Source organism: Aplidium turbinatum, chromosome 2, assembly GCF_918807975.1.
Source record: "Aplidium turbinatum chromosome 2, kaAplTurb1.1, whole genome shotgun sequence".
In the NCBI taxonomy this organism is placed as follows: Eukaryota; Metazoa; Chordata; class Ascidiacea; order Aplousobranchia; family Polyclinidae; genus Aplidium; species Aplidium turbinatum.
This window is the reverse complement of record NC_137473.1, coordinates 39377456-39402336: the sequence shown is the minus strand read 5'-3', so window position 1 is coordinate 39402336 and position 24881 is coordinate 39377456. Positions and strand designations below refer to the sequence as shown.

At 38.9% G+C, this 24881-nt stretch overlaps 1 protein-coding gene across 1 annotated transcript; it reads left to right on the top strand.

The window, feature by feature from the left end:
• The first annotated feature begins 11971 nt into the window (after positions 1–11971).
• Positions 11972–16129, top strand: LOC145787968 (uncharacterized). Its single transcript, XM_082599810.1, has 5 exons — positions 11972–12110; positions 13806–13993; positions 14346–14529; positions 15466–15594; positions 16088–16129. The coding sequence occupies exons 2-4, from the start codon at positions 13817–13819 to the stop codon at positions 15474–15476; spliced, it is 372 nt and encodes a 123-aa protein (XP_082455936.1). The 5' UTR covers positions 11972–12110; positions 13806–13816; the 3' UTR covers positions 15477–15594; positions 16088–16129.
• The last annotated feature ends 8752 nt before the right edge of the window (positions 16130–24881 follow it).

Genomic DNA, 24881 nt, shown 5'->3' with positions numbered 1-24881 from the left:
TTCTCGTGTTTTTCACGAGTCAATGTTTATGGGGATCAAACCAGCTCTATCAAATCGGACCAGCTCACATCAAACGAGCTCAGTTAGACCAGTTCAGCTCTCAGAAAAACATTAAATTGATTGTTTAATTAAAATGTAATAATGCTTTACTGTTCTGCAATTTCATTATTCTGTACTGTTTAAATTCAAATTGTGTTATAGACCTACAACATTATACGAACACCTTCTGATAACTTGAAATTATAATTCGAATAACAATTGTGTGGAAGTTAGATTTCATGGAGTCAGATAGCCAAACTAGATAAATTAGATAGATAGAAATTTCATCAGGTAGTTAGACAGCCTTCATCTTAATTCAACTTATAAACAAACCATTCTCATACTTAAGCTTATACTTAAATAAACTAACTAAAATATTACCACATTTTTATAAGTTGCGTATAATAATTATAACCACAGTCTTAAGGATTGTCCACTCCAGCATTCGTCCATTTGTTTATTTTGCAGTCTGCAGAGCAGCAATGTAGGTTATTTTTGTTTGTTCTAAATACATGTGTTTAAACCATGCAGTTCTTTGCAGGACAGTTACAGCTTTTTCCAGTATAGCCATCTCATGTAGGCTTTGAAATGAGGTGCACCTCAGCCACTGCGGCAATTCTTGGATGTCTGGCCATACAAGCTGGTCAATCTGCTTTTCTAAAGTAATACGAAATCGTTGTCTTTTTCTGCAACTGTCTGCATTTCTTCCAATGCAGCACCAGACAACCAGTGGTTGTCAATTTCAACCTTTCTCTCTGTATAAGTTGTCTGCTCAATGTTTTTGTTTTATTGTGTATGGTTGAAGTGACTGCAATTGAGAGTGTGGCATGCAAACGGTTGGCATGGCATGTTACTAACCTAATTAACCTATGTTGGGCAAGCATGCATATGCCCACGAAACATTAGTTTACATACTGTATGAAACAACCGCATGGTTTTGAATTATGTACTGCATCTTTTTTATTTCTGTGTTTTAATTGCAGTTGCCGAACGACTGTTCAGACTAATGAACATTTACGATTTTGTGAATGGTATTTAGACCTGTCGATGCCTATGTTCTTTTGTTTTAATTAGTTTTGTTCGCCTTTCAAATCGTATCTTTACATTTTGTACAGGTCGACTTATAAACCAAGTCGCTAAATATTTCAAAGTTGAACTTGTAATCAATTTGCTTTGCCTTTTTCAGAAATCTTGCATCATATTCATGAACAACAGAAGAACGTGATTATGCGTACTGCCGCCTGAAACGAAAAAATTGCTCCAGAGCCACTTGCACTCGACTCTCTAGCGCCTCTCAACGAATACAATAAGCCAAATGCCAACAATTAAATGCTACGACGACGTCAATGATCTCTAGCTGCGATGATCTCTAGCAAGCAAAAAGCAAGACAAGGCTACATTTGTATCAAGTCAATCGGCATGGTCTGCTTTTCAACAGAAAAAGTCAGACAAACAATGAATGCCTGCTACGGTTTGCAAACATTGCGCTCACAACAACTGCGCTCACAAACAAAACAACCAATTCTTTTATGCGGTGGACTCTTCTTATACGGCACAAACTCAGACATTTCTTTGCGGAAAGCGGTGGAACCACGCAGAATCACTTCGCGACACGATATCACAAACACAACACCACATTATTATCATAAACACTAAACATACCTATTTCAGACTATGTCTGTTACAATTGTGTTAACGTTGAAAATTGAATGAGGCTGTTCACCAGGCATTAAATTAAATGATATGAGATGTTCTACTGGTGCAAATTAAGCTAAACTATCACAAGATGTATACAGTGACAATCTGCTTTTATTCCGACTTTTCGTCAATCAGACACGACTGACTTCTTCAGGGGGCTAGACCAGGTAGTGACTACTTGTCTAGCATGGCAAAACACAGGACATATTGCTGAAAACAACTAAACATGCAAAATGAAAATTCAACTTCTGGACAAAAACTTATCGCGCGCAAAGTTTGAAATAAGTTAGAAAAAAGGGGGGACTTAATTGCGTCGGAATAAAAGCAGATTGTCACTGTATAGCCTACATCTTGTGATAGTTTAGCTTAATTTGCACCAGTAGAACATCTCATATCATTTAATTGTGTTCACGTTTTAACTCCTTAAATTTGAGCTAAACTTGGTACCCATGGTTCCAATTTAGCCCAAATTTGGGGGGGCCTCTGTAGCGATCCATTATTTCATCATATAAATTCCCTTTCTTTAACTAAAATGAACCATTTCAAACCATGCGTAATTTCCTAAAGAATTGTAATTTTCCATTTAATCTGCTCCCGAAGTCAATAAGAAAAAGGAAACTGATGATTATAAAATGACTTGTTCGCATTTGGCGAGAGCTCTATCAAATCGGGTAGGCACTTTAACATGCAGATATCCAATCCAGCACGAACCAATCAGAAATTACGCTGTTCATGACGTCATCAAGGTTGCGTTGAGAAAGAACAAAGGAAAAACGCAAATTCTAGCTAAATTAAGTCATCGCTTTGACATCGGTTGGCTTGGCGCAGAGGGTTAGGGCGGTGTTAGGCTAGTCATTTCATTGACGTGGGTTTGATTCTCACCACTGCTATAGCTCTTTTTTCTTCTGTAATTACCGAACAAAGTTCAAAGTAATAATCAAGTCTCTGGCTGAATGCTGGAATGGTCACAATTGGACAGACAACGTAACATCTGGTTGGTTCGTGGTGGATTGGATATCTGCATGTTAAAGTGCCTACCATCAAATCGGACCAGCTCAAGCAGAGCTCAGTTAGACCAGTTCAGCTCTCAGAAAAACATTAAATTGATTGTTTAATTAAAATGTAATAACTCGTGATAATGTTTCACTATCCTGTAATTTCATTATTCTGTACTGTTTAAATTCAAATTGTGTTATAGACCTACAACATTATACGAACACCTTCTGATAACTTAAAATTATAATTCGAATAACAATTGTGAGGAAATTAGATAATGGAGTCAGATATATAAATTAGACAAATGGGTGTGAATATCCTTGAGACAAACAGAGTTTCATTAGACAGCCAGTTACCTAATAAATTAACATTTTAAACCATCGCTTAACATTCTCACGCGTAAAATAGTTATAACCACACCACCACCGGGAGTGATCTTATTTTTTTTAATTAAATTCCAATCCGAAGTGACTCAATTGTTAGGCTACGCATTTTTGTGGCCGTTCAGTTTAGTTTGTTTTTAGTTCTGACCATCACAACGAAAAACAGTAGCCTATATGACAAACATGGCAGAGGCATGGGCGTCCGCACATAGGGGCAAATGGGGTCAGCTGACCCCCCCTGGAAAATTGTTGGATGAAAAATGAAAAAGCGAGAACATGCAAAAATAGGCATGAATTCAATGAAGCTGTTCGTAACATTGAATCATACAGAAAAGAACAATCAGCCACCAATTTAGTTATTCAGTTCTTGAATAAAAAGTGAAGTCGAAGTGGGTCTTTGCCGAATTTTTCGATGACTTTTTGGATGAACGAATTTTTGTCCGAGTTTATTCGGCTTCTGTGGACAGTCATCATACACAGCCCAGATAGCCTGTCGTCAGACATGGTTGATCTGAGCCATGTTTTGACCCGCCTCATTGTGCTGAATGATCTTTCTACTGTACAAGTAGTGGCGGGGAGGGTTAGTAATGTTATCATCGCTTGACGTACAGCTGGAAAAAGTTCCATGTTCTTCACCAAGTCCACAAATTCCAATTCTTCCTGGTCTTCGGACTGAGGAAATTTTCCTTTTATGGTTATGTCATACCACGACATGGTGTCCTGCTGAAAATTGTCAAAGTTGTAGAATTGGTGTATGGTTTTGACCAGGGCTTTGTAGTCTGAACAGTCAAATTCCTCAATCTGCGCTGGATGCAGTCGGTATAACATGAATGCAGGCATGTTCGTCTCTGAGAAGCGGCTTTTCAGAGACTGGATTAAAGAGTCCATGTAAGGAACGTAAATGGAGCGGCGATAGTATTCCTCACTGGTGCCACCAGTATTTGCTCTGAATACTTGACGGACACATTGCCGTGGGACAGATAGGCTATGCATTGGTGACACCGATTTCTTCGGCTGACTTCAATGCCGCTGTATAAATGTTTTCTGCAAAAAGTGTTTCTGCATTTTGCCGATAATCACAAAACATTGATACGAGTTTGTCAATGTGCTTCTTGACACCTAACTTGTTCAGTTGGACTGCCTGAAGGGCTTGGGTGACAGGCTCCAAAACCTATAGCGTTACTACAAAAGTAGCGGTTCCAGAAGCGGTCCGCAGCTGGTGTGCGGTCTGCCGTCCCTTTGCACTCGATTCGTGCTGCGCTAAATTCTCCAACTGCCTGTGAATTTTGGTGAAATTTTCCGCGAAGAGTCTTATCCTTTTATATTTCGCGCTCCACCTCGTTTCACATAACAATGGCAAGTTTGGTATTAGACATCTTCGTTTCGGGCTCTCTCTAAAAAAATTTATTATAGCCTTCACTGTTTCAATAGTGTTCCGTACATCCGAAACTCCATTCAGATTGTTGACCACGAGGTTAAGGCGATGGGGTGAACAGTGGACAAATACTGTCAACGGATAGGCCTACTTGCTTCTAATACGTGCCTGCGTAGCCTACTCCATTTTGTTTGCCTGCCATATTGGAGCATTCATCGTATCCTTGACCACGTACTGTAGTTTATTTAAATTTAGACCGTACTTATTACACTGATTTATTATTGTCCCTGCAATCGTTTCTGCGTCCATTTCGTTCAATGACGTAAAACCAAGAAACTCTTCTCGAATGACAAGATTTTTTCTGTGGAAAAACCTCACTCCAATAGTCAGTTGCTCTTTTCCCGAAATGTCAGCGGTTTCATCCGCTAAGATTGAGAAGCCAACGGAATTGTTAGCTTCAGTAACAATTTCATCTCTAAACGTTTCTTCCATGGGCTCCGTTAGAGGGGGGCCGCGGGGGTGATTACCTCCCCACCAATTGGAGTGGGGGGGTAACTAATGCAAAATTACCCCCCCCCCCACTAATGTAGAGATAAAATTTAATTTTTATATTTCTTCTACTTTTGTGTTTTATTTTCATTTTTTTTATTTTGTTGCACAACTTTTTAGTTGTTTGCTTGGAAACTCTGACTCGCAAAACAACGCAAATATGCAATAGAGACATAGACATCTTATTATAACTAGACCGCGCATCGTCACTTCTCTCGTTTACGATTTTTGAAGAAAGCAGGTTCAGACGTCAGCCATTATTAGTGTACCTATTCCGCGCGTTTGCCAATGCTTTTGTAGGGACCCGTAATGAATTTTCATTGTTTTGAATTCAATTCAATTTATTTTTCCTTGTCAGAATGCAAAACAAATGATATTGTGAAAAAGAAATACAGGAACAAAACCAACAAAAGGAAAAGGTGGCAAAACTATTATGGTTTAAGACGTGCATGAACGGATTTAATATTGCGGTATATGAATCGATAAATATACAGTAGTTAAGCACGGCCACCAAACCTGATACTTTAAAACAAGTAGAAGTAGATGAATTAATTAGTTAAGAATCAGTCGCCTCCTCGTTCCTGAAACAACTGGAGCGCCAATTCTTAAAGCAATGAGAACACGACTGAACACAACTTAACTTTCTACAAAATGTAATTCTCCTATAATATTTGCGTTTCTTAAAAAACTCAGTTGTTGTGAACAAATAATTGACAAAACAAATAGTTTTCTATGCAACAACACAACCGCAGCTTTTACCAGGATTCTGTTCAATAGAGATTGATGGCTTTCGATTTTCTCCGTTGTAGCAAAACGTTGCATTATGACGTAAATTCGTGTGATTTCATCAACAATAACTTTTAAAGAAATAGCTTCAGTTTCAAGTTGCTGTGAAATAACAACTAATAAATATCTCCGCAATTCACCTAGTATGACGAAATCTTTATATGATTTCACCTTTGCTGTTCTACAATCGCAAACATATTGTTAGAATTTGTTAATTTATGCTGCCAAAATGTGCGCAAAGATAACGTTATGTGCAAGGTGCCGCTTTGAACTGAGTTCACACACTTTACCTGTTCAACCCAGCTTCTTATCATTTAAAGATAGAAGTGGACTTTTTAAACCTTCTTTCAGTGTTGTATATATTTGTGAAGAAACTGAATTATGCATTAAACGGTTACTAACTACCACAGCTGGGAGATTACCTCTTCATCCAGGCATTGTGGAAGCTATTGCGGTAGCTGTGCTTGGAAATATAAACCATTCCAAGATATTTACTAATCTCACGGATCTTGTGTTTGAATGCACCGTTACCGATAATCACATTTTTACGCTAGTCAAAACTGTGTCCAAATGTTATTTAAAAATTAGGTTTTACCACATTGGTAAGGAAACCTGCAAGCAAATACAAGGCAAATTGGTTCGTAAAACGCTTAACAAAACAGTACTTTTCAAACACCAATAAACTACTTCCTTTCGACATCACATCAGTATTGGTGAATATTTAATTTGTTTTGATTTTGTTGAGCTATAGGCCTACGTTATAGCCGCTATAATATAGCGTATCATTTGCTTAGGTTTGATGTAATACACTGTTTGTTGCTGTTTTTACAATAGGCTAATCATCAGCTCAGCTGTAACGCCAAATTGAATACGGTAAGAGTTCTGCTGAACTGCTGGAAATGATGCATTCAGTGTATCGTATACGTGCTCTCGCATCGCAGTGTTTTTGCTTTATATTATAGACTGTATGTATAATTCTGTACAATTTAACACATGCTTTTATTCATTTCATAGATGAATAAAACCTCTATTACACCAAAGTTCTAAATTATAGTTAACAAGTTAGTTTTCTGCAGAAGCGCAACCAGCTCAGAAATGTTATCGTTAACAGCGCAGCTTTCACGCGAGTTTGAGACACTAACAATGGCCGCCGCCTTTTTTCAATTTCTTCAATCGAAATACGAGAAGCGCAGTCTAGTTATAATAAGATGTCTGTGAATAGAGACCTGCATAATGCTATGGGAATTGTTCAGGAGCTAAGTAGTTTGCAAAATCAGTCTGGCAAGTTCAAAATCGCCCTGCAGGAAGAATCCCACCATGGCTTGCACACTTTGTGCCAAACAAGATGGCTGACACGTATACCGGCCATTTCTTCAGTCTTGTCAAACTACGAAGCTTTGCTAAACACACTTTAAAATTTCAACAATGCGAAATGATTAGGCCTTTATTTCCAATTATTGCAAGGCAACACATACTTTGCGTTGCAGTTTTGCCAAGTTTTATTCAAACCACTTGAAAAGATAACTGGCCTGTTGCAGACCAAGTCTTATAGCCTACCATCAGCGACATGATGGAGCTGGTTAAAAACTCAAAAGTTAATTACCAGAGTCTTAGAAATGAAGAACAATTTATGCAGTTATACAAGGAATTTCAACAGCAAGTAGATAGCTTTAGGCTTAGCTAAAGTCCAAATTTCAAGAAAGCGCTGTGAGCAAAGTGCTTCCCATGACCTGGCTTCTCATTACAGAAGGCAGTTCAATGCATCTATTGACAGGATAGTGCAAGGCCTCACCCACCGCTTCAATGGCGAAGAAATTAAAACTCACCAAATGCTTGAAGTTTTAGTATCTGGCACAGTCAACGACAGTGCTGTTACAGCGTTGGAACGATAATGGCTTCGACGTGAAAATTTTGGGCCAAGATGTAAGCCACTTCCATCAGAAATTTGGGCCGATCAAGTATGTGTGCGATGTTCGAAACAAGTTAATTGGATTTAAGCCTATTAATTCTTGTCAAAGAGTTTTATGCCAGTGTGGAAAAAATTGCTGTTGGTCAATGGCCCTTCTTCTGCAGAAGCTAGATGCTGAAACGCTTCATTTCACTGTGGGTGTTATGGCACAGGTTGTCGTGCTGTATTCATGTAATTGTAAATTAAGTTTTATAGAATATAGCTTTGACCTTAATGCTTTTGGCCTTTTAAATCTAACCTTTTAGCGTCTGAAGTGCAAAATTTGGAGGACTTGAGCCAAGGAAGAATACAAAGAGGGATTTTGCTTCCGTCCCCTCTTCCAGTCAAAATTGTCTCAAAACCTCAAAAAATGTGGCAAATGTTAAAAAGCTTTTGCTCGTGATTTCAGATTCGTTGAAAGAATTTTTCGATTTTAAATCGTGCTGAAAGGCAAAAATTTTGCGCTTTCGTCGCGAAACATGCAGCCTAAACGCGCTGTATAAGAAACTTAAGCTTTCAGTAATGCGAACGGGGTCTGAGGAGCGACCTTACGGAAGTATATGTGATAATCCAATAAGCCCTCGTCGATGTCAAAAGATCGTTCCCGCCCCTGCTTAAATTACCCCCCCACTCTCAGGAAGTGTCCGGAGCCCCTGGTTTCTTCACACAAACTTATCATCTCGTTTTGTATACGAGACGATGTATACTTAGCATTGTCACTTGCGTGCTCCATGTGATCTTTCAAAATTCCATCACCAGCTTTAATTCTAAAACTTAATAAATCATTCAGATTACCGGACTTGGAATCCTTGACGGTGAAAGTGAACCCACCTTGACCCCCCCTAACCGAAAACCTGCGGACGCCCATGGGCAGAGGTCTAGAAAAAGGTAGAAGCGACAAAACGCGAAGGTTATAGCGTGCATGATACCAAAGTAGGACAATCAGTTTGAAATATGGCACGGTCGTAACAGTAACACCTTACCCAGTAAACATTTTTCCTTGGCCCAACGTTGGCTGACGGTTGTTCGGGTTGGCTGAGGCAGGCGCGGATTTATGGGGAGGCCCAGGGGGCCCGGCCCCCCCCCGAAATTTTGTGAAAAATTGTATGTTTCCGCATCAAATGGTTTGATATGCTTCTAAACAGCTGATATTAGTCCCTCGGCATCACAATTGATGAAAATGGTTGTTTTAATGTCTATTTTCTAGCATATCGTATATGTCGTAGTATCATTGTTCATATCTGTTTAGCTTTTTCTTTCTTTTTAATTGATTTTCAAATTTTCTGGCCCCCCCCGAAAAAAACTTTTAGATTCGCGCCTGGGCTGAGGGTAGTGTAGTTTTGCCAACTTTTGAAATATTTTAATTGAAGATACCTTCGAAGAATTGTTTAAGTTTGCTTCATGGTATTCCTCTTACAATTGTAATGGGACAATGAAAATGCAAAAAAACTTAGAATTAGGAAGTCGGTCTTTCCAATGTTGGTGTGCAGTTGTACAGAACGTTGGGCCAACATCATTATTTGCGGGCGAACTACGGTAACCCCTCAATTTTTTTACGTTATTGCTATAAGTAAAAAACAAAATTGAAATGTTTTTCTAAATCATGCATCACTATGAGGATCACTAATTCTGAAAAAAAAACACTAATTTGCAAATTTAGCTGCAGTTTTTCAAGTTTGTTAGCAGCAGCTAGTTTTTTTAATGTTCTACTATGGCTCTATATAGCTATACTCTGCCTTCTTAAAATTGATCAGGGCTGTAGTTTCATCTCGCAATTTTTACGTGCTCCGTTCATTTTTGTTTTCGAAGTTTTCATTTTATTTTCGAAAAAAATTATGACAACACTGAGCTGAATAATTGGACAACAGTTTCCCGTACCATGTGTTTCAGGCAAGCACTTTAACCATAGACATCTTATAACAACTAGACAGCGCTTCTCGCATCTCGATTAAAGAAATTAAAAAAAGGCATTCGCCATTGTTAGTGTCTCAAATTTGCGTGAAAGCTGCGCTGTTACAGCCAAGCCATACAACAAAATCTGTCATTTTTACACTGATTCAACGACTACAGACGTTTGTTAAGACAGAATTTTTGTTAAGCGTTTTACGAACCAATTTAGCTTGTATTTGCTTGCAGGTTTTCTTACCAATGCGGTAAAACCTAATTTTTAAATAACATTTGGACACAGTTTTGACTAGTGTAAAAATATGATTATTGATAACGGTGCATTCAAACACATGATCCGAGAGATTAGTAAATATCTTGGAATAATATTTACTCCTTTTATCATCTGAATTGTATTTTCTTCGTTTCTACATCCATATGCACAGCACGTCATATCTAAAGCATTGACAAACGCGAGTAATTGGTACATTGTAAAAAATGGCGGACGTCTGAACGTGCTTTTTCAAAAATCGCTAAAAAGAGATGACGATGCACATGCGCAGTCAGAAGCTACAATTGTCTGTGACGTGAATTGTAAAAAACGCGCGAAAACCCAAATGGAGTTGGACGACATTTGCATTTGCAGTCAGCGCTTCCACTTTTGTGGTAATTACCACAATTGTTATCGCGAATACTGCAGTTGCGAATACTAAACATTCAAATATCTCAGCCAGGAATTAGCAACAAGAAAACATAGACTTACCGTATTTTACGGACCATAAGGCGCACCGGACTATAAGGCGCACTGTCAATAAATTGCTTTGATTAGTTTTTTGTTCATACATAAGGCGCACCGGACTATAAGGCGCACCGGACCATAAGGCGCACCGGACCATATATAATAGTATATCGGTACTGGTTTTGAGTGTAGGCAATAAAGCACTACCGCACTTGATCCATACATAAGGCGCATCGGACCATAAGGCGCACGATCAATTTATGAGGGAAAAAAAGAATTTAAAGTGCGCCTTATGGTCCGTAAAATACGGTAGCTTTATTACCGAAAAATGCCCAAGAAAACATGATCTTATTCTTTTGCTATACCACCAGACAGCACCATTTTACAGGACTATTTATGCCCACATTTTTGTTGAAAATGCTCTCAGAATGCACCAAATTTAAAGTAATTTTTCAAAATTTTCTGGGGAGGCCCCCCAGACCCCCCGCCGCTGGGTGTCGCCTTTGGAGAAGAGGCCGCCGGGCTTCAAAACCCCCTCTTTCAAAATTCCTGGCTAAGCTACTGGTACTTTACTTTCTTATTTCGGACGTTCTGTTAATAAACTGAGTAGTTGTTTTAGGCCTTATTTTACACTATATAGTGTAAATATAACCAAATAATAGCGTTGCCGGATAAGGAATTCTGTCGTAATTTGAGAAAAGTTTAAAGCTGTTGAAAACAAAAACTTGCATTTTAGAAAAAATTTTAGTTCTGGGTAAAGATCAAAACCCTAACCTTATTCCTAAGTCTTACCTTAACTCTTACTAACTTTAATCCTAACTCTGACAACACCTGATAGTAACTATGGCAACAAGTGGGTAAAAATAGCCACAGTGTTAATGTAAAAGTAAGTCGAAACACGGTTAAGATTGGGTAAAAAATGTGGTAATCTGAGGACAAATGTGGTAATACAAGTGGTAATCTAGCTTTGTAAAAGTGGAAGCACTGTTTGCAGTTTTGTCTTGTTCGCTTACAGAATGAATGGAGGTTTATTTGTCAAGCTTTCTTCCGTATTTGAGTTCATAGCAAACTAGTCACTTGCCTATTGTCCCTACCATGTTTAAATGCCCCAGTTGAATGACTTTTTAGTACGGATAGCTTGAAGAACATTAAAACTGACTACAGGAAGAGTTTAAAGTGAGAAAGTTTAGTTGGTTTGCTACACACCCAAGGTATGAAGTCAGCTGGCTTATCAGCTGACAAACTGGGTTAAGGGATCGAGCTAAATTGTTGAAGTTGGCAAGGGCTCATGAAGAGTTTAGCTACAGATGCTGAAGCACATGAACTAATCAACTAATTGCTAGTCGAATTAGCTCTCATGAATAAGTCGATAGTCGTGCACAGTTTATGTCATTTTAGCATGTGATAAGCATAGGTAAATCTTCACTGTATCCCTGTAATGTTAAACATCACTGTAATTTAACATACCGTACTGCTTTTTGCTGTGAGACTTAGCCCACTAATACAACAAAGTCATGTAGAATGGTTTTTGCTAGTGTTGTTGTTTAAACCGCTTAACTCTTGCTTTTTGTTTCAGAACGTGAAACTGTTCGAATGTAATAATGATTTAGGGAACTTTGATGTAATCTAGGAATTTTTAGACGTAGCTTTGGGGACTTTCAGGTTTTCATTTATGAGAGCACTGCCCAAATGAATGATCATCATGAAACTCAGGTAAGGTTTATTGCAGTTGACTCAGATCTATTCTTCATGGTAAACTATTTAATACTTTTTACGGCAATTACGCAACCTGTTTATTGGTTTTGAAGTAACATTTTTAGAAGTAGCCTACTCGATTTTTTCAAAAAGTGGTATCTTCACTTTCAAGTGGTATAAAAATGACTATCATGTCTATTATGACTATTATGTTTGACTATTATGACTATTATGTCAACGAGAAGTGCTTTTATCAGGATTCGAGTGTTGCTACTATCACCGCATTATGCACAAGTATTAGGCTAAACATTAGGCTATACCACAAGTTTTTTGCAGATTGTTTTATGAAGTAGATTGTGCAGCATCGGATGCAACCTAATTAATACCATGAACAATTCGTACCGTCAGTTCGTACCTTGAAAAGATCGAGAAAAAAATTAAAAAAAGCCGAAGTCGCTGATCACAGTTTCTGCAAACATTTTAAAATTTTTCCGCAAACAAACAAAAACTCTTTGGATCATTTAAAGAAATTTTTAAATGTTTGCGGAAACTTTGATCAACCCGAACCCTTTTAAATATTTGCGGAAACTCCAAGTCTAATCAAGCCTAACCCTTTTAAAATGGTACCTCTAAATACCCATTGTCAGGCATTGTCGGGTATTGTCAGGCATTGTCGGGTATTGTCAGGCATAGTCGGCTTTTTGGGGGGTTGTGGAGCATTTTCAGGGGTTGTCAGGTATTGTGGAGTAGGCTAACTACTTTCAGGCATTGTTGGGAATTTCCAGGCATTGTCGATCATTATCAGTGGTTGACGGGTTTGTTAGGCATTATAGCATTTTCAGGGGTTGTCAGGCATTATAGAGTATCTACTTTCAGGCATTGTCGGTAATTTCAAGGCATTGTCTAGGATTTGTCTAATGCCTGACAATGGGTATTCAGAGGTACCCCTTTTAAAATGTTTGCGGACACTGCGAGTGCGATCAGCGACTTCGGCAAACTCTTAGGATCATTACCGGAAATTTTAAAATGTTTGCGGAAAAATGGAAGCTGCGATCAGCAACTTCGGCTTTGTTCTATTTTTTTTCACTCAATCTTTTCAGTTTGTTTGTTTGCGGAAACACCCTAAACCTTAACCCTTTTAAAATGTTTGCGGAAACTCCGATCAAGCCTAACCCTTTAAAAATGTTTGCAGAAACTGCGTTCAGCGACTTCGGCAAACTCTTAGGATCCTTACCGGAAACTTTAAAATGTTTGCATTACCGGAAATTTTAAAATGTTTGCGGAACAACGGAAACTGCGATCAGCAATGTTCTATTTTTTTCTCTCGATGTTTTCAGTTTGTTTGCGGATACCGATGCCCAGCTAATCGATACCCTAATCTTTTTAAAATGTTTGCGGAAACTACGATCAGCGACTACAGCTTTTTAAATTTTTTCTCTTGATCTTTTCAAGGTAACTGACGGTACGAATTGTTCATGGTACGAATTAGGTTGCACCCCGCAGCATCCACTAGGTTCTGCTGAATGGAGAGTTCTCCTTTCGATGTGTTGCTCAAGAACACATCCCGAGAGTCGAATCAGCGTCGCTTGGTCTTAGTCGGGTGCTTAACCACTGAGCAAATGGGGCGGACAGATTTTTGTGGTCATGGCACCTTTTCATTGACATACTGGGGTATTGTAAAAGTGTTCACTTATCTTCAAACAATTCTGACAGAGCAACGTCAAATGAACAAACGGCTCTGTGAAATCGAAATTATGCTGAGAGAGAAGGGAGGGATTATCCCAGATAAACTCCTAGAATTGGCTCCGATTCCTGAGGATGTTCCTCTTCCTGCTACAATCATAGCGGAATTAAAAACCGTAAACAGCATGCTGGAGAATGAGGAGACCTATCAGATTGTGGTTAGTGAACACGATATGTTCTTAGTTCTTACTGCGCATTACCTATCTAAAGTCACCCACATTTTTGGTAAGGTAATACATGAGTTTTATGTGTGGGGAGATAATTCTTCTATTTAGCCTAAAATGAGTTTAAACTTGAATGAATGAATTCTAAACCATTTAATGTCTGCCTCAACAGGCTAATTGCACAATTCAACGCACATAACCACATGGTACACACCAATTTACAAAAAATTCATGCTATTGTACGCTGGTAGCCTGGTACGCACCGCGACTGTTTGATGGGACTGCTTTCTATGCTGTTTTAACAATCTCGGCTTATGCATTTCAACATCCATCTGTTCTATTGCAGTTCAAACAACTGTGTCGTATAGGAGGAAGAAGCCTATACGACACGGTTAATCGATTGATGCCTCAGGTGATGTTAAACGAAGTTGCAAGTTACGTCTCGCGGACCGGGAAGGGGAAAAATAAATTATGTGGAGAGAAAAAGTTTTCTTTTGATTCCATGCAAAACTTAAAGAACATGGTCGTAGGTAAGTAGTTTGTTTCAGTTTTGTATTCACCTTTTGTTGGTATGATATCGTCTCCAGAAAGAATACTTACTGTTCATGATTAATTTTCAATGAAATAACAACCTTGGATATATCATAAGTTTTGCAGCATCTGAAGTTTACCTTTTTCGTAATTTTTTTTGTCAATTTGCTATTTACTATCCCTGATTAAGTGATTAATGCCTCAGTCTAAATGCCTCAGTCTAGATCCAGTTGAAGAACACCTGCTGTTTACTCGTGTGCAATAAAAAAGATGAGATTAGAAAGTTGATCTGGCCGATTTCGCAGGGAAGGGTGGCCTTCTCTGCGAAAAGGTCGGGAAGGCCGACCTTCCTGGGTTCGGCGGCTATGCTTATGGTGATGTCCTCGATTTTATTTTTATTACAGCTCTCCTGATGATCGTGCCACGCACGTGAAACAGACTGTAGAGCAACGTTCTTAACCTTTTCTGACCCGTACCCCACTTTAAGCAATTAAGCATGTTAGGTATCTTAAATCTATTATTTTGTCTATTAAATCCCATAACCTTGTCCATTTGCCCTGCAAGCAGTTCAAGGCGTTTATGTCAGAGAAAAAGTCGCACAAATAAGCAACCTTCGACAAGAACACGTTGTTCTGCATCTTCTCGTGAAGACTTCCAAACAGCAGCATAAAATTAATTCCATTCGTACCAATTTTATTAGTCTTTGGCAATCAATTGAATGGAATAGCCAAAGCCAAACACAACAATGATTTAAGTTTGATTAAAAATTGGTAATAGTTTGCACTGTCCTGCTCATTGCCCTCTGGAAGACCTCAAACTTCCCCAGATTGAGTAATTACCCACAGGTTAAGAGCCGCTGGCCACTGCTGTAGATGATTGTGTAAAAATAAAAATCGATGTAACATTATTTGTTTACAAAACTGCTTTACTTATAGATGTTGTCTAGAGCAATATGAAATCATGCACTCTACAAGAAATCGACCACAAACTGGGCGACTGGTTTAAGACGTGGGAAGACCGCGATGGGGGCCGGCTTAAACGTCTTGCTACAAAAAGTACTGCGGGTATGTTCATTTGTTCTCTCCGTCACTGACAAATCGTTACTATTCTCTCAATAAGGGCAATAAAAGCACTTTTATTTACTAAACCAGCGATTAGTTTATTGCTGGAGCAGAACTTCAAGAAATATACACACATTTTAAGACTTGACTTCGAAGATCTATCAAACGATAACAATAATAATTTGCACTGGTTAGAGAAGGCAAACCGCATTAACACGATTAACGAATGTGCATTAATGTTGGAGGTTGATAGAACATAACGGTATACCCATTCCCCACCCCATCGTATAGGCTACGAATTACAGAATTGAAACATACTGAGGAATGTTAGGATGTACTAAAAAAATGCTTGTTATTGTAAAATAACCGGGTGCTGCATACACATATCCATGGGATATGTAGCAACTAGAGTCTGTTCTTTCACGGTGCTGTAAACACGATCTAATTTGCACTGTACAGTATATTTTCTTTACATATGTTGCATATTGTTTTATAGGTACTTGCGTTTGAGGCCGCCACAGATTACGTTGTAACATCCAGGCGCAGTAGGGTGACCCAAAAAAAAATAAATTTTGATTTTTAAGCTTTTTCTTGTTTAGACCTCTGCATTATAGTCCTAAATGACACCTTGCCAAGTTTTGTTGAGATTGGTCCACATTTGACGCCCTAGCAGAGGGCCGGTACCCCCCGCCGGGTCAAAATCGGCCAATCTGGCTGTATCTCAGCAACCGGTAGGCCTAGAATGCTCAAACTTGGCTTTGAAGAAGCAGAATGCATGGTTTCCTATCTAACTTCCAGGGGGTTTTGGGGTCTAAACTAATTAGTTTATGAAAAAAATGCAAAAAACACATTTTTGACCAAATGTGCACCCCATAAACGTGTAATGTTAAACTTTTAGTTCAATATACAACACTAATTGACTAATGACACAAAATTTAAAATACAAGCAACTTTTGTTTAATCATAGACAAGCTTTTTTGCTTTACCACTTAACTTTTAACCACTGACCACTGCAACTACCCATTAAATAATTCAAGACAGTTTTTTTTTCATTTTTCGTATTAGTTTACCACTTAACATTTCTTAAAAATGATTTTGTGGTTGTGTCCAGCTTTTTGGTAGACAATGATTTCTCGGCCATATCTCGAACTTTGGAACGGTGGAACGGTAAGCATGAGTGACTTTGATTGCTTTGTCCAACTCTTTCTCACTACTTGGAGCAGAAGCCCTTTCCTCAACATCACTGACCATGCCCAAAACTCTCTCCACAACATCATTTGCAGCAGGCATGTTCTGTAGCACAGCTTTGAACGATGAAAACTCCTCCATATGGTGCCAAGATCTGGGACTTTCATGAGTCAGACATTCAAACTTGGGAAAAATTCTGATGAGTTCAAAAGAGTCTGGTCCGATCAAGTCCAGCAAGCGAGTGGAGTTTAGAAATGCATTTGAACTAAGTCCTTACCAATAACGGCTCTCTCAGAACTTGATCGAAATGTTTGCATCTTTTGCCACATTTAGACCTTGGTGGATACTGGATATGCTCGCACGATCACTTGTAAAAGCAAACACAACGTGGCACTCATTGAGGTACCACAGGTGCAGGTTGAGTTTCGTGCGTGCAGTAACAGCCATTTCAAGGAAAAGGTCCAGGTAGCCTATGTTGCTTCTTTTAGAGGTGAGCTGAATGGCATTTTTGAGAGTGTTACGCATTTCCAAGTCATACGCTGCAGCATTTGTCAAACTTGGGGATGTAAACCAATATTTAACATAAAAAAGTGTTAAAAAAGCAGCCAGTGAATATATATTCCCAAGGCAATCTTTTGTAAAAGCTGGATTTTCTGATAACTGACTGCTTGAACAAGGCAATTTGAATGGTATAAATGATCTTCGCCATCATACGTGCTAAACACACTTGGAGCCTTGATTGTATAATATTGTATCCACGCCGGAATGTACCACCAAGAAAAAGAATGGACAATTTAGCCAACTTTTTGTAATCTTCTCGTATGTTTATTCCATTTTGAAGCCAACTGAACAAGAAATCTAGAACTGATTCTTTAATTCTATTCAATTTTCTGTTGTTCGTTTGGAAAGTTTCATAAACTTAAACATAATATATTGTTCACCCAAACTTCTGCAAAGCTTTTAAATACAGCTTCATGTGGTGATTCTGTGTCACCGTAGACCACTGAAGCTGCTCCACCACAAACAAGGCACAAGCTCCATGATATGATGCCTGCAGGCCAGTTGAAGGATACTGTGTCCTATATGGCTTTGAAATTGAACGGTGACCCCACTTTTCTAACCACTGTTTACTGCAGTTGTGTCAAAAACCAGACCCAAGACTATTTTTGTGTCGAAATTGACAGCATTCAGTGCTTCAATCACGTTTCTTGTTTCATTCTTTGATCCATTTGGCCGTCGTGTTTATCACATCAACCAACACTTCTGCCTCATTATTTAAACATTTCAGTACCACTGCAAGAACTGGCTTCTTCCAGTATGTTAACGCTTTTTTATGTTAAATATGAGTTTACATCCCCAAGTTTGACAAATGCTGAAGTGAATGACTAAGAAATGTGGAACGCTCTCACAAATGCCATTCCTAAAAGAAGCAACATAGGCTACCTGGACCTTTTCCTTGAAATGGCTGTTGGTGCTCGCCTGAAACTCAACCTGCACCTGTGGTACCTCATTGAGCGCCACGTTGCGTTTGCTTTTGCAAGTGATTGTGTGAGCATAATTATACACCAAGGTCCGAATGTGGCAAAAGATGCAAACATTTCAATCAAGTTCTGAGAGAGCCGTTACTGGAAAGGGCTTGGTTCAAATGCATACTATTCAAAACTCCACTCGCTTGCTGGACTTGATCGGACCAGACTCTTTTGAACTCATTAGAGTTTTTCCCAAGTTTGAATGTCTGACTCATAAAATCCCAGATCTTGGCACCATATGGAGTTTTCATCATTCAAAACTCTGCAACAGAACATGCCTGCTACAAATCATGTTGTTGAGAGAGTTTTGGGCATGGTCACTGATGTTGAGGAAAGGGCTTCTGCCCCAAGTAGTGAGAAAGAGTTGGACAAAGCAATCAAAGTCACTCATGCTTACCAATCCAAAGTTCGAGATATGGCCAAAAAGTCATTGTCTAGCAAAAAGCTGGACACAACCACAAAATCATTTTTAAGAAATGTTAAGTGGTAAACTAATACGAAAAATGAAAAAAAAACTGTCTTGAATTATTTAATGGGTAACTAATTACTGTGGTCAGTGGTTGAAAGTTAAGTGGTAAACCAAAGTGCAAAAGCAATAAAGCTTGTCTATGATTAAACAAAAGTTGCTTGTATTTTAAATTTTGTTTGATTAGTCAATTAGTGTTGTATACTAAACTAAAAGTTGAACATTACACGTTTATGGGGTGCACATTTGGTCAAAAATGTGTTTTTTGCATTTTTTTCATAAACTAAATGGTTTAGACCCCAAAACCCTCTAGAAGTTAGATAGGAAACCATGCATTCTGCTTCTTCAAAGCCAAGTTTGAGCATTCTAGGCCTACCGGTTGCTGAGATACAGCCAGATTGGCCGATTTTGACCCGGCGGGGAGTACCGGCCCACTGCTAGGGCGTCAAATGTGGACCAATCTCAACAAAACTTGGCAAGGTGTCATTTTAGACTACAATGCAGAGGTCTAAACAAGAAAAAGCTTAAAAATCAAAATTTATTTTTTTTTGGGTCACCCTAAGGCGCAGTCTTCTGATGAGGCATGAAGTACCTCAGTCCACTGTGTTTTTAGACTTTTATGCATGTCTTGTCGTAGCTGTGAATTGTGCATGGGTGGTGCATTTTACCATTCGAATAAATGTATTTTTCAACAACTTTACGTTTGTTTACATCATTGACTTAAATTTGCTCAGTATAAGAAGATGGTCATCGTATTGGCATATGGATCATCAGGACAGTGTCAACTTGAAATTGCAGGTTAAGTTTAACCAACGTTGCTCAACTACAACGATTAGTGCAAAATATGTATGGCCAACTGCGACGAAAGGTGCAAAGTGCGTTTGGCCAGCGTAGGTACCAACGATGAACTACGTTGGCATTAGAGTTGGGATTACGTTGGCCCAAAGATTTTAAAATAAGTCGGCTCAACTGCGACAAATGGTGGAAAATACGTTGGGCCATCGTAAGGTACCAACGATGAACTACGTTGGGTGTAGAGTTGGGATAACGTTGGCTCAAAGATTTTAAAATAAGTTGGCCCAACTGCGATGAATGGTGCAAAATACGTTGGGCCATCGTAGGGTACCAACGATGAACTACGTTGGGTGTAGAGTTGGGATAACGTTGGCCCAAAGATCTTAAAATAAGTCGGCCCAACTGCGATGAATGGTGCAAAATACCTTGGGCCATCGTAGGGTACCAATGATTAACTACGTTGGGTGCAGAGTTGGGATAACGTTGGCCCAAACATTTTAAAGAAGTTGTCCCAACTGCGACGAATGGTGCAAGATACGTTGGGTCAACTTCGGCCACAACGTAGTGCCAACGGAGGAGCATTATTTTACCAACTGTCACACTACGTTGGGCCGAAGTACAATGTTTGCTGGGTAATAAAAATTTTATAAATTTAAAACAAAGAGAAATAAAAGGCTAAAAGTGAGTTTTTTTCTTTAAAGGGGACCTGAAATGAAAAATTAAATTTTTTTGGTGATTCTTTAGTGTTTAAGTATTATATTTTTCAAAATTTTTTTTTGATATGCCTTTTTGTTTGGGAGATATAACCAAATGAAAATCGGCCACCTGATGGCGCTATGTGTCTTGTGATGTCATCGGCTGGCAACCAAGTAAACAGCTTCATGCATTTGCCTTAGAAACGTCGCATAGGTCATTGTATATTGAGCATAAACAAGATGTCTGAAACAAGACAAGGATTTCTCTTTGAACCAAAAAGACGGCGACTTGACAGCGAAGAACATCATTCTGATTCGTGCTCTGACAACACCAGTTCAGACAGCAGTCGGATGGAAAATTTGCATTGAAAAAAATGCAGGAAAATAATTTGCTTGAACCAAGTGGTTTATATCAACTAAAAGTAGCCTATGTATTCAGAGTTGCCTAATATGCCTTTGCCTACCCTGCCAATGTTTTACTGTCCTACTGACCTGTTTCAAAGTCTTGTTGTTTTCTCGCTTTGCTATTCGATCCAAACGCCCGATCGTACTCACAGACCTGTACCTAGGTCGATCGAGTTTTGTAGGTACTGTACTGTATTGACAGTGGCTTTCACATATCTTGAAAAATCAAAGACAGAAGAAACAGCTTCAGGGATGAGCAGGTGTTTGGACTTGGTGCCTTGTAGCTCTGCCTGTAGATCACGTTGGTAATCGCTGGCCAGAAAATGATTGGTGCACACACGGCAGTGCTTGTTTACAGGTGGGTTTTTGAGTTTCATCGATGAGATCCATTTCTTCAGCTTGTCGTCATTATTCAGGAGGTAAACGATGAAAGATTTGACGATTTCCCGGTTAGTACAACCGGGAAGCATAAAAGGAATCATACAACAAGTCATACAACCGGGAGTCATACAAGTAGCCACCATTTTATGGGTGTAAAAACTCCCTTAGCACAAAATTGTTCGCTGTTTCGGTAGCCTACGCGATTTGTTCCTTGTGTTTGTACGCAAAACAATAGACCTTGGACGCCGCTTTGCCAGCCAATGACGCCATCAAAAATTTTGACCAATCAGAATCATTCAATTCAAAAAACGTTTTTTTAGGTTTTTTAATTAATGGTAACACAAGAAATAAAAAAATTGTTGAAAAACGTTTTGTTTCAGAAAGATCTACAAATACAAAAGCTATGTATTTTCGTTGCAGTGCACCTTTAACAATTAAAATGAGTAAAAAAAATTCTAAATTTATAAAATTTTTAGGTGTTACGACCGTGCCATATTTTAAACTGATTGTCCTGCTTTGCTATCATGCACGCTATAGCCTAACGAAAAAAATCACCTGTTGGTGGAATCGAACTCATATCATTGGGAGTATGAGCCAGACAAAGATCGCACGCGGCACAGATTCACTTGGTAAAAACAGTTGAATTTAGAAGTTATACTGTATATGCACTTTTTTCCAGCAACAGCGCGCATGCGCAATAAAAGCGACGTAAAGATTAAAAAAAAGGCATGGAGCGGCTGTATTTACGGCGCCGTAAATGTAGCCACTTCCATTTTAAAAGGGGCTAGGGTTAGGAAACGATCGAAAGAAAAAAATTAAAAAAAGCCGAAGTCGCTGATGGGAGTTTTCGCAAACAAACAAACTGAAAACTTCAATCGAGAGAAAAAAATAGAACCGTTTTTCCGCAGTTTCCCCAAACATTTTAAAATTTCCGGTAATGATCCTAAGAGTTTTTGTTTGTTTGCGGAAACTGCGATCAGCTACTTCGGCTTTTTTAATCTTTTCTCAGGAACTTTTCAGGGTACGAACTAGGTTGCATCCTTTTGCGCCAAAGAGCGTGCAATTCAGGAACAAAGTTTCAAACAAAGAGACGGAACTAGGGCAGATAGTTATGTTGCAGCTACTAGCCTACATGCAATGAAAAAAATACAATTACCGAAACAATCTAGACTTGTCTAAACAATCCCAATTTGCTTCTAAAAATTATTCCAGATTCCAGACATTTTGTTCCCTACTAGACTGTTCGTTTTGATTCCAGCGAAGTCTCCAGATCTGGAATCAATTATTCCAATCTGACAGCCCTGTGCAGAAGTTTTCCACAGCGTTACCAGATAGGGAAATAGGATACCAAATTTAAAAATTCTGGTGAAATTTAGAGGTCTTTGGTGCCAAGCGTTTTAACCTTGGAACCAGACCACTTTTTGGTGAAATCTAGTGAAATTTTTCCCACTCAATTTTTTTCAAGAAATTGTATAGTTCTCAAATGGTGAAGAATTGTGATTTTGATTTATTTACTAATGTGATTTATTTACAAATGCTTCATCCATTCATCAGCATAACACAACACAAGATATCAAACAAGCAACAACTATTTTATAAATAGATCAAACACAGAACTTTGCAAAAAGTTCATGCAGGTATTGGGACCAAAGGTTTGGTCAGAGGTTCCAAGTAGACTAAAAAACTTATCATTTCATTGTTTCAAAAAAGAGATCAAAACGTTAATTTTACAAAGCTACAGTGCATCGTGAGTGATATGTTATGGATACCAACTCGTCATTTGTGTTTAGGCCTACGTTATCTTAAACACAGGCCTCGAAATTCACGGCGGTCATGTCCGCCGTCACAACATGTGATGTCTGCGGGAAGTACCATCTAGATCGGTCATATTTGTCCGCCGAGAAATAACACAGAAACTAGCTATACAAATCGTCATTGCATAGCACGAACAATTATTGTTGCGAGAATATAATTTCCCGCGCGTTCTAGCGCGCATCTAGAAAATGTGAATACTGTATCCTTTAGTTTCCATTCAAGCACGAAAACTTTCGATTTTAACGTTACTTCAACCATTCATGACATTGAATCAGCGTAACAAAGGTGAATTCTTCGCTGAGAATCGATGGGAAAGCGGTACTTCTACGCTAATCACGCGCAACTTAGTTCAAGTCTTACGTCACAATGTCTAGCTTTGATCTTCGAGTAATATTGATAAGGCAAGGTTGGTTACAAAATTAGATTATACGAGTAGGCTATTACCGCAAAATTGCCAAGTTTTGGTAGTACAGTAACAAAGAAAAGGCCCAGGGTAAATTTTCTTTCGTCCACATGACACGGAAAAATATACCTAAAGAAAAAAGTCTAGCGAAACTTTGCACAGCGGAAAATAGTAGCTTTAGGCTAGTGTAGAAGTTTTCCGGCTCGTGCCCAGAGCATTGTGACGTAAGAAGTCACACGATCTCGTTCGGTGGAAGTTAATCAAATATGCGGCGTATTAAGCAGCTACGGGGCACTTTGACTCTTCATGTGCACGTCGTTGGTCTGATGTAAGCCTTTCAGAATGACTTCGCTGAAAGTTTAAAAAGCCTTCTAAACCATAGCTATAGTTTTCAAATGGCGAAAAATTAAAAGTGATTAAGCTATGACGTGATTAAGCAAAAAGATAAAGTGATTAAACATGGCGATTGAGGCTAAAACTGGTGTGTCCGCCGTGAGACTTGATTTGTCCGCCGAGATAGGTGCTCAGACCGGACACGTTTGTCCGCCGTTAACAAAAACGAATTTCGAGGCCTGTAAACATGTTTTTTTTTTTTTTTGGTGCGTATGTTGAAGCGCGGGAACGTTTTAACGTTTTATTTATTTTTCTCTTGTAAGCTTATTTTAAATGGCAAAATTGTCATTTCCGTAGGGTGGCAATTGACTAGTAGAACGTATGGTCGTCTCGTTGTCTCCCTGTCGGTATGGGAACTTGTGTAACTTTTGCATTGTGTATATTACTTGCATATTTCAAACATGTACCTATGTTCCTGTTACTGACAAATAAAACATTGATTGATTGATTGAATTATCAAGATAGACTGATTAAGCATGACGATCGACGTTAAATCTGGTGTGTCCACTGTGAGACTTAATTTGTCCGCCGAGATAGCTGCTCTACTCAGACCGAACACGTTTGTCCGTCATCAACAAAATCGGACGCTGGTTTTAAAAGGGTGCAACCTATTTCGTCCCCTGAACACTTCGTCCCCTGAAAACCTAACAAGCTGAAAAGACATTTTGGTAATGTAGCGATCGATTATTCCATCATATAAGTTTCTCTTTCTTTTACTATGGTGAACTAGTTTAACCTAAATTTATTTCCTAATGTTTCTGTAATTTTCCATGCAACCTGCTCCTTTTAACAAAAAAGGGAACTGACAATAAAATGATTTGTTCGCATTTGGCGAAAGCTCAATCAGACCATAGCCCAGCAAACATCACAGTATTGGGCCAATAGCCTACTGTATTTGTATCGGCGTGTATCGGGTGTATCGGTAACGTTTGCACTGTATCGGGCCAATACCGGCAACGTACAGCATTGTATCGGCAAAATGGTACAGTTTGTCCGATACAATGTTGTAAGGCCAAAACTGTACAGTTTGTGTAAGGGCAATCCGGTATTGGCACAGTACAGTTTGGTAATGGCAAAACTGGTACAGTTTGTGTAGAGGCAATCCGGTATTGGCACAGTACTGTGTGGTAATGGCAAAACTGTACAGTTTGTGTAAGGGCAATCCGGTACTGGCACAGTACAGTTTGGTAATGGCAAAACTGTACAGTTTATGTAAGGGC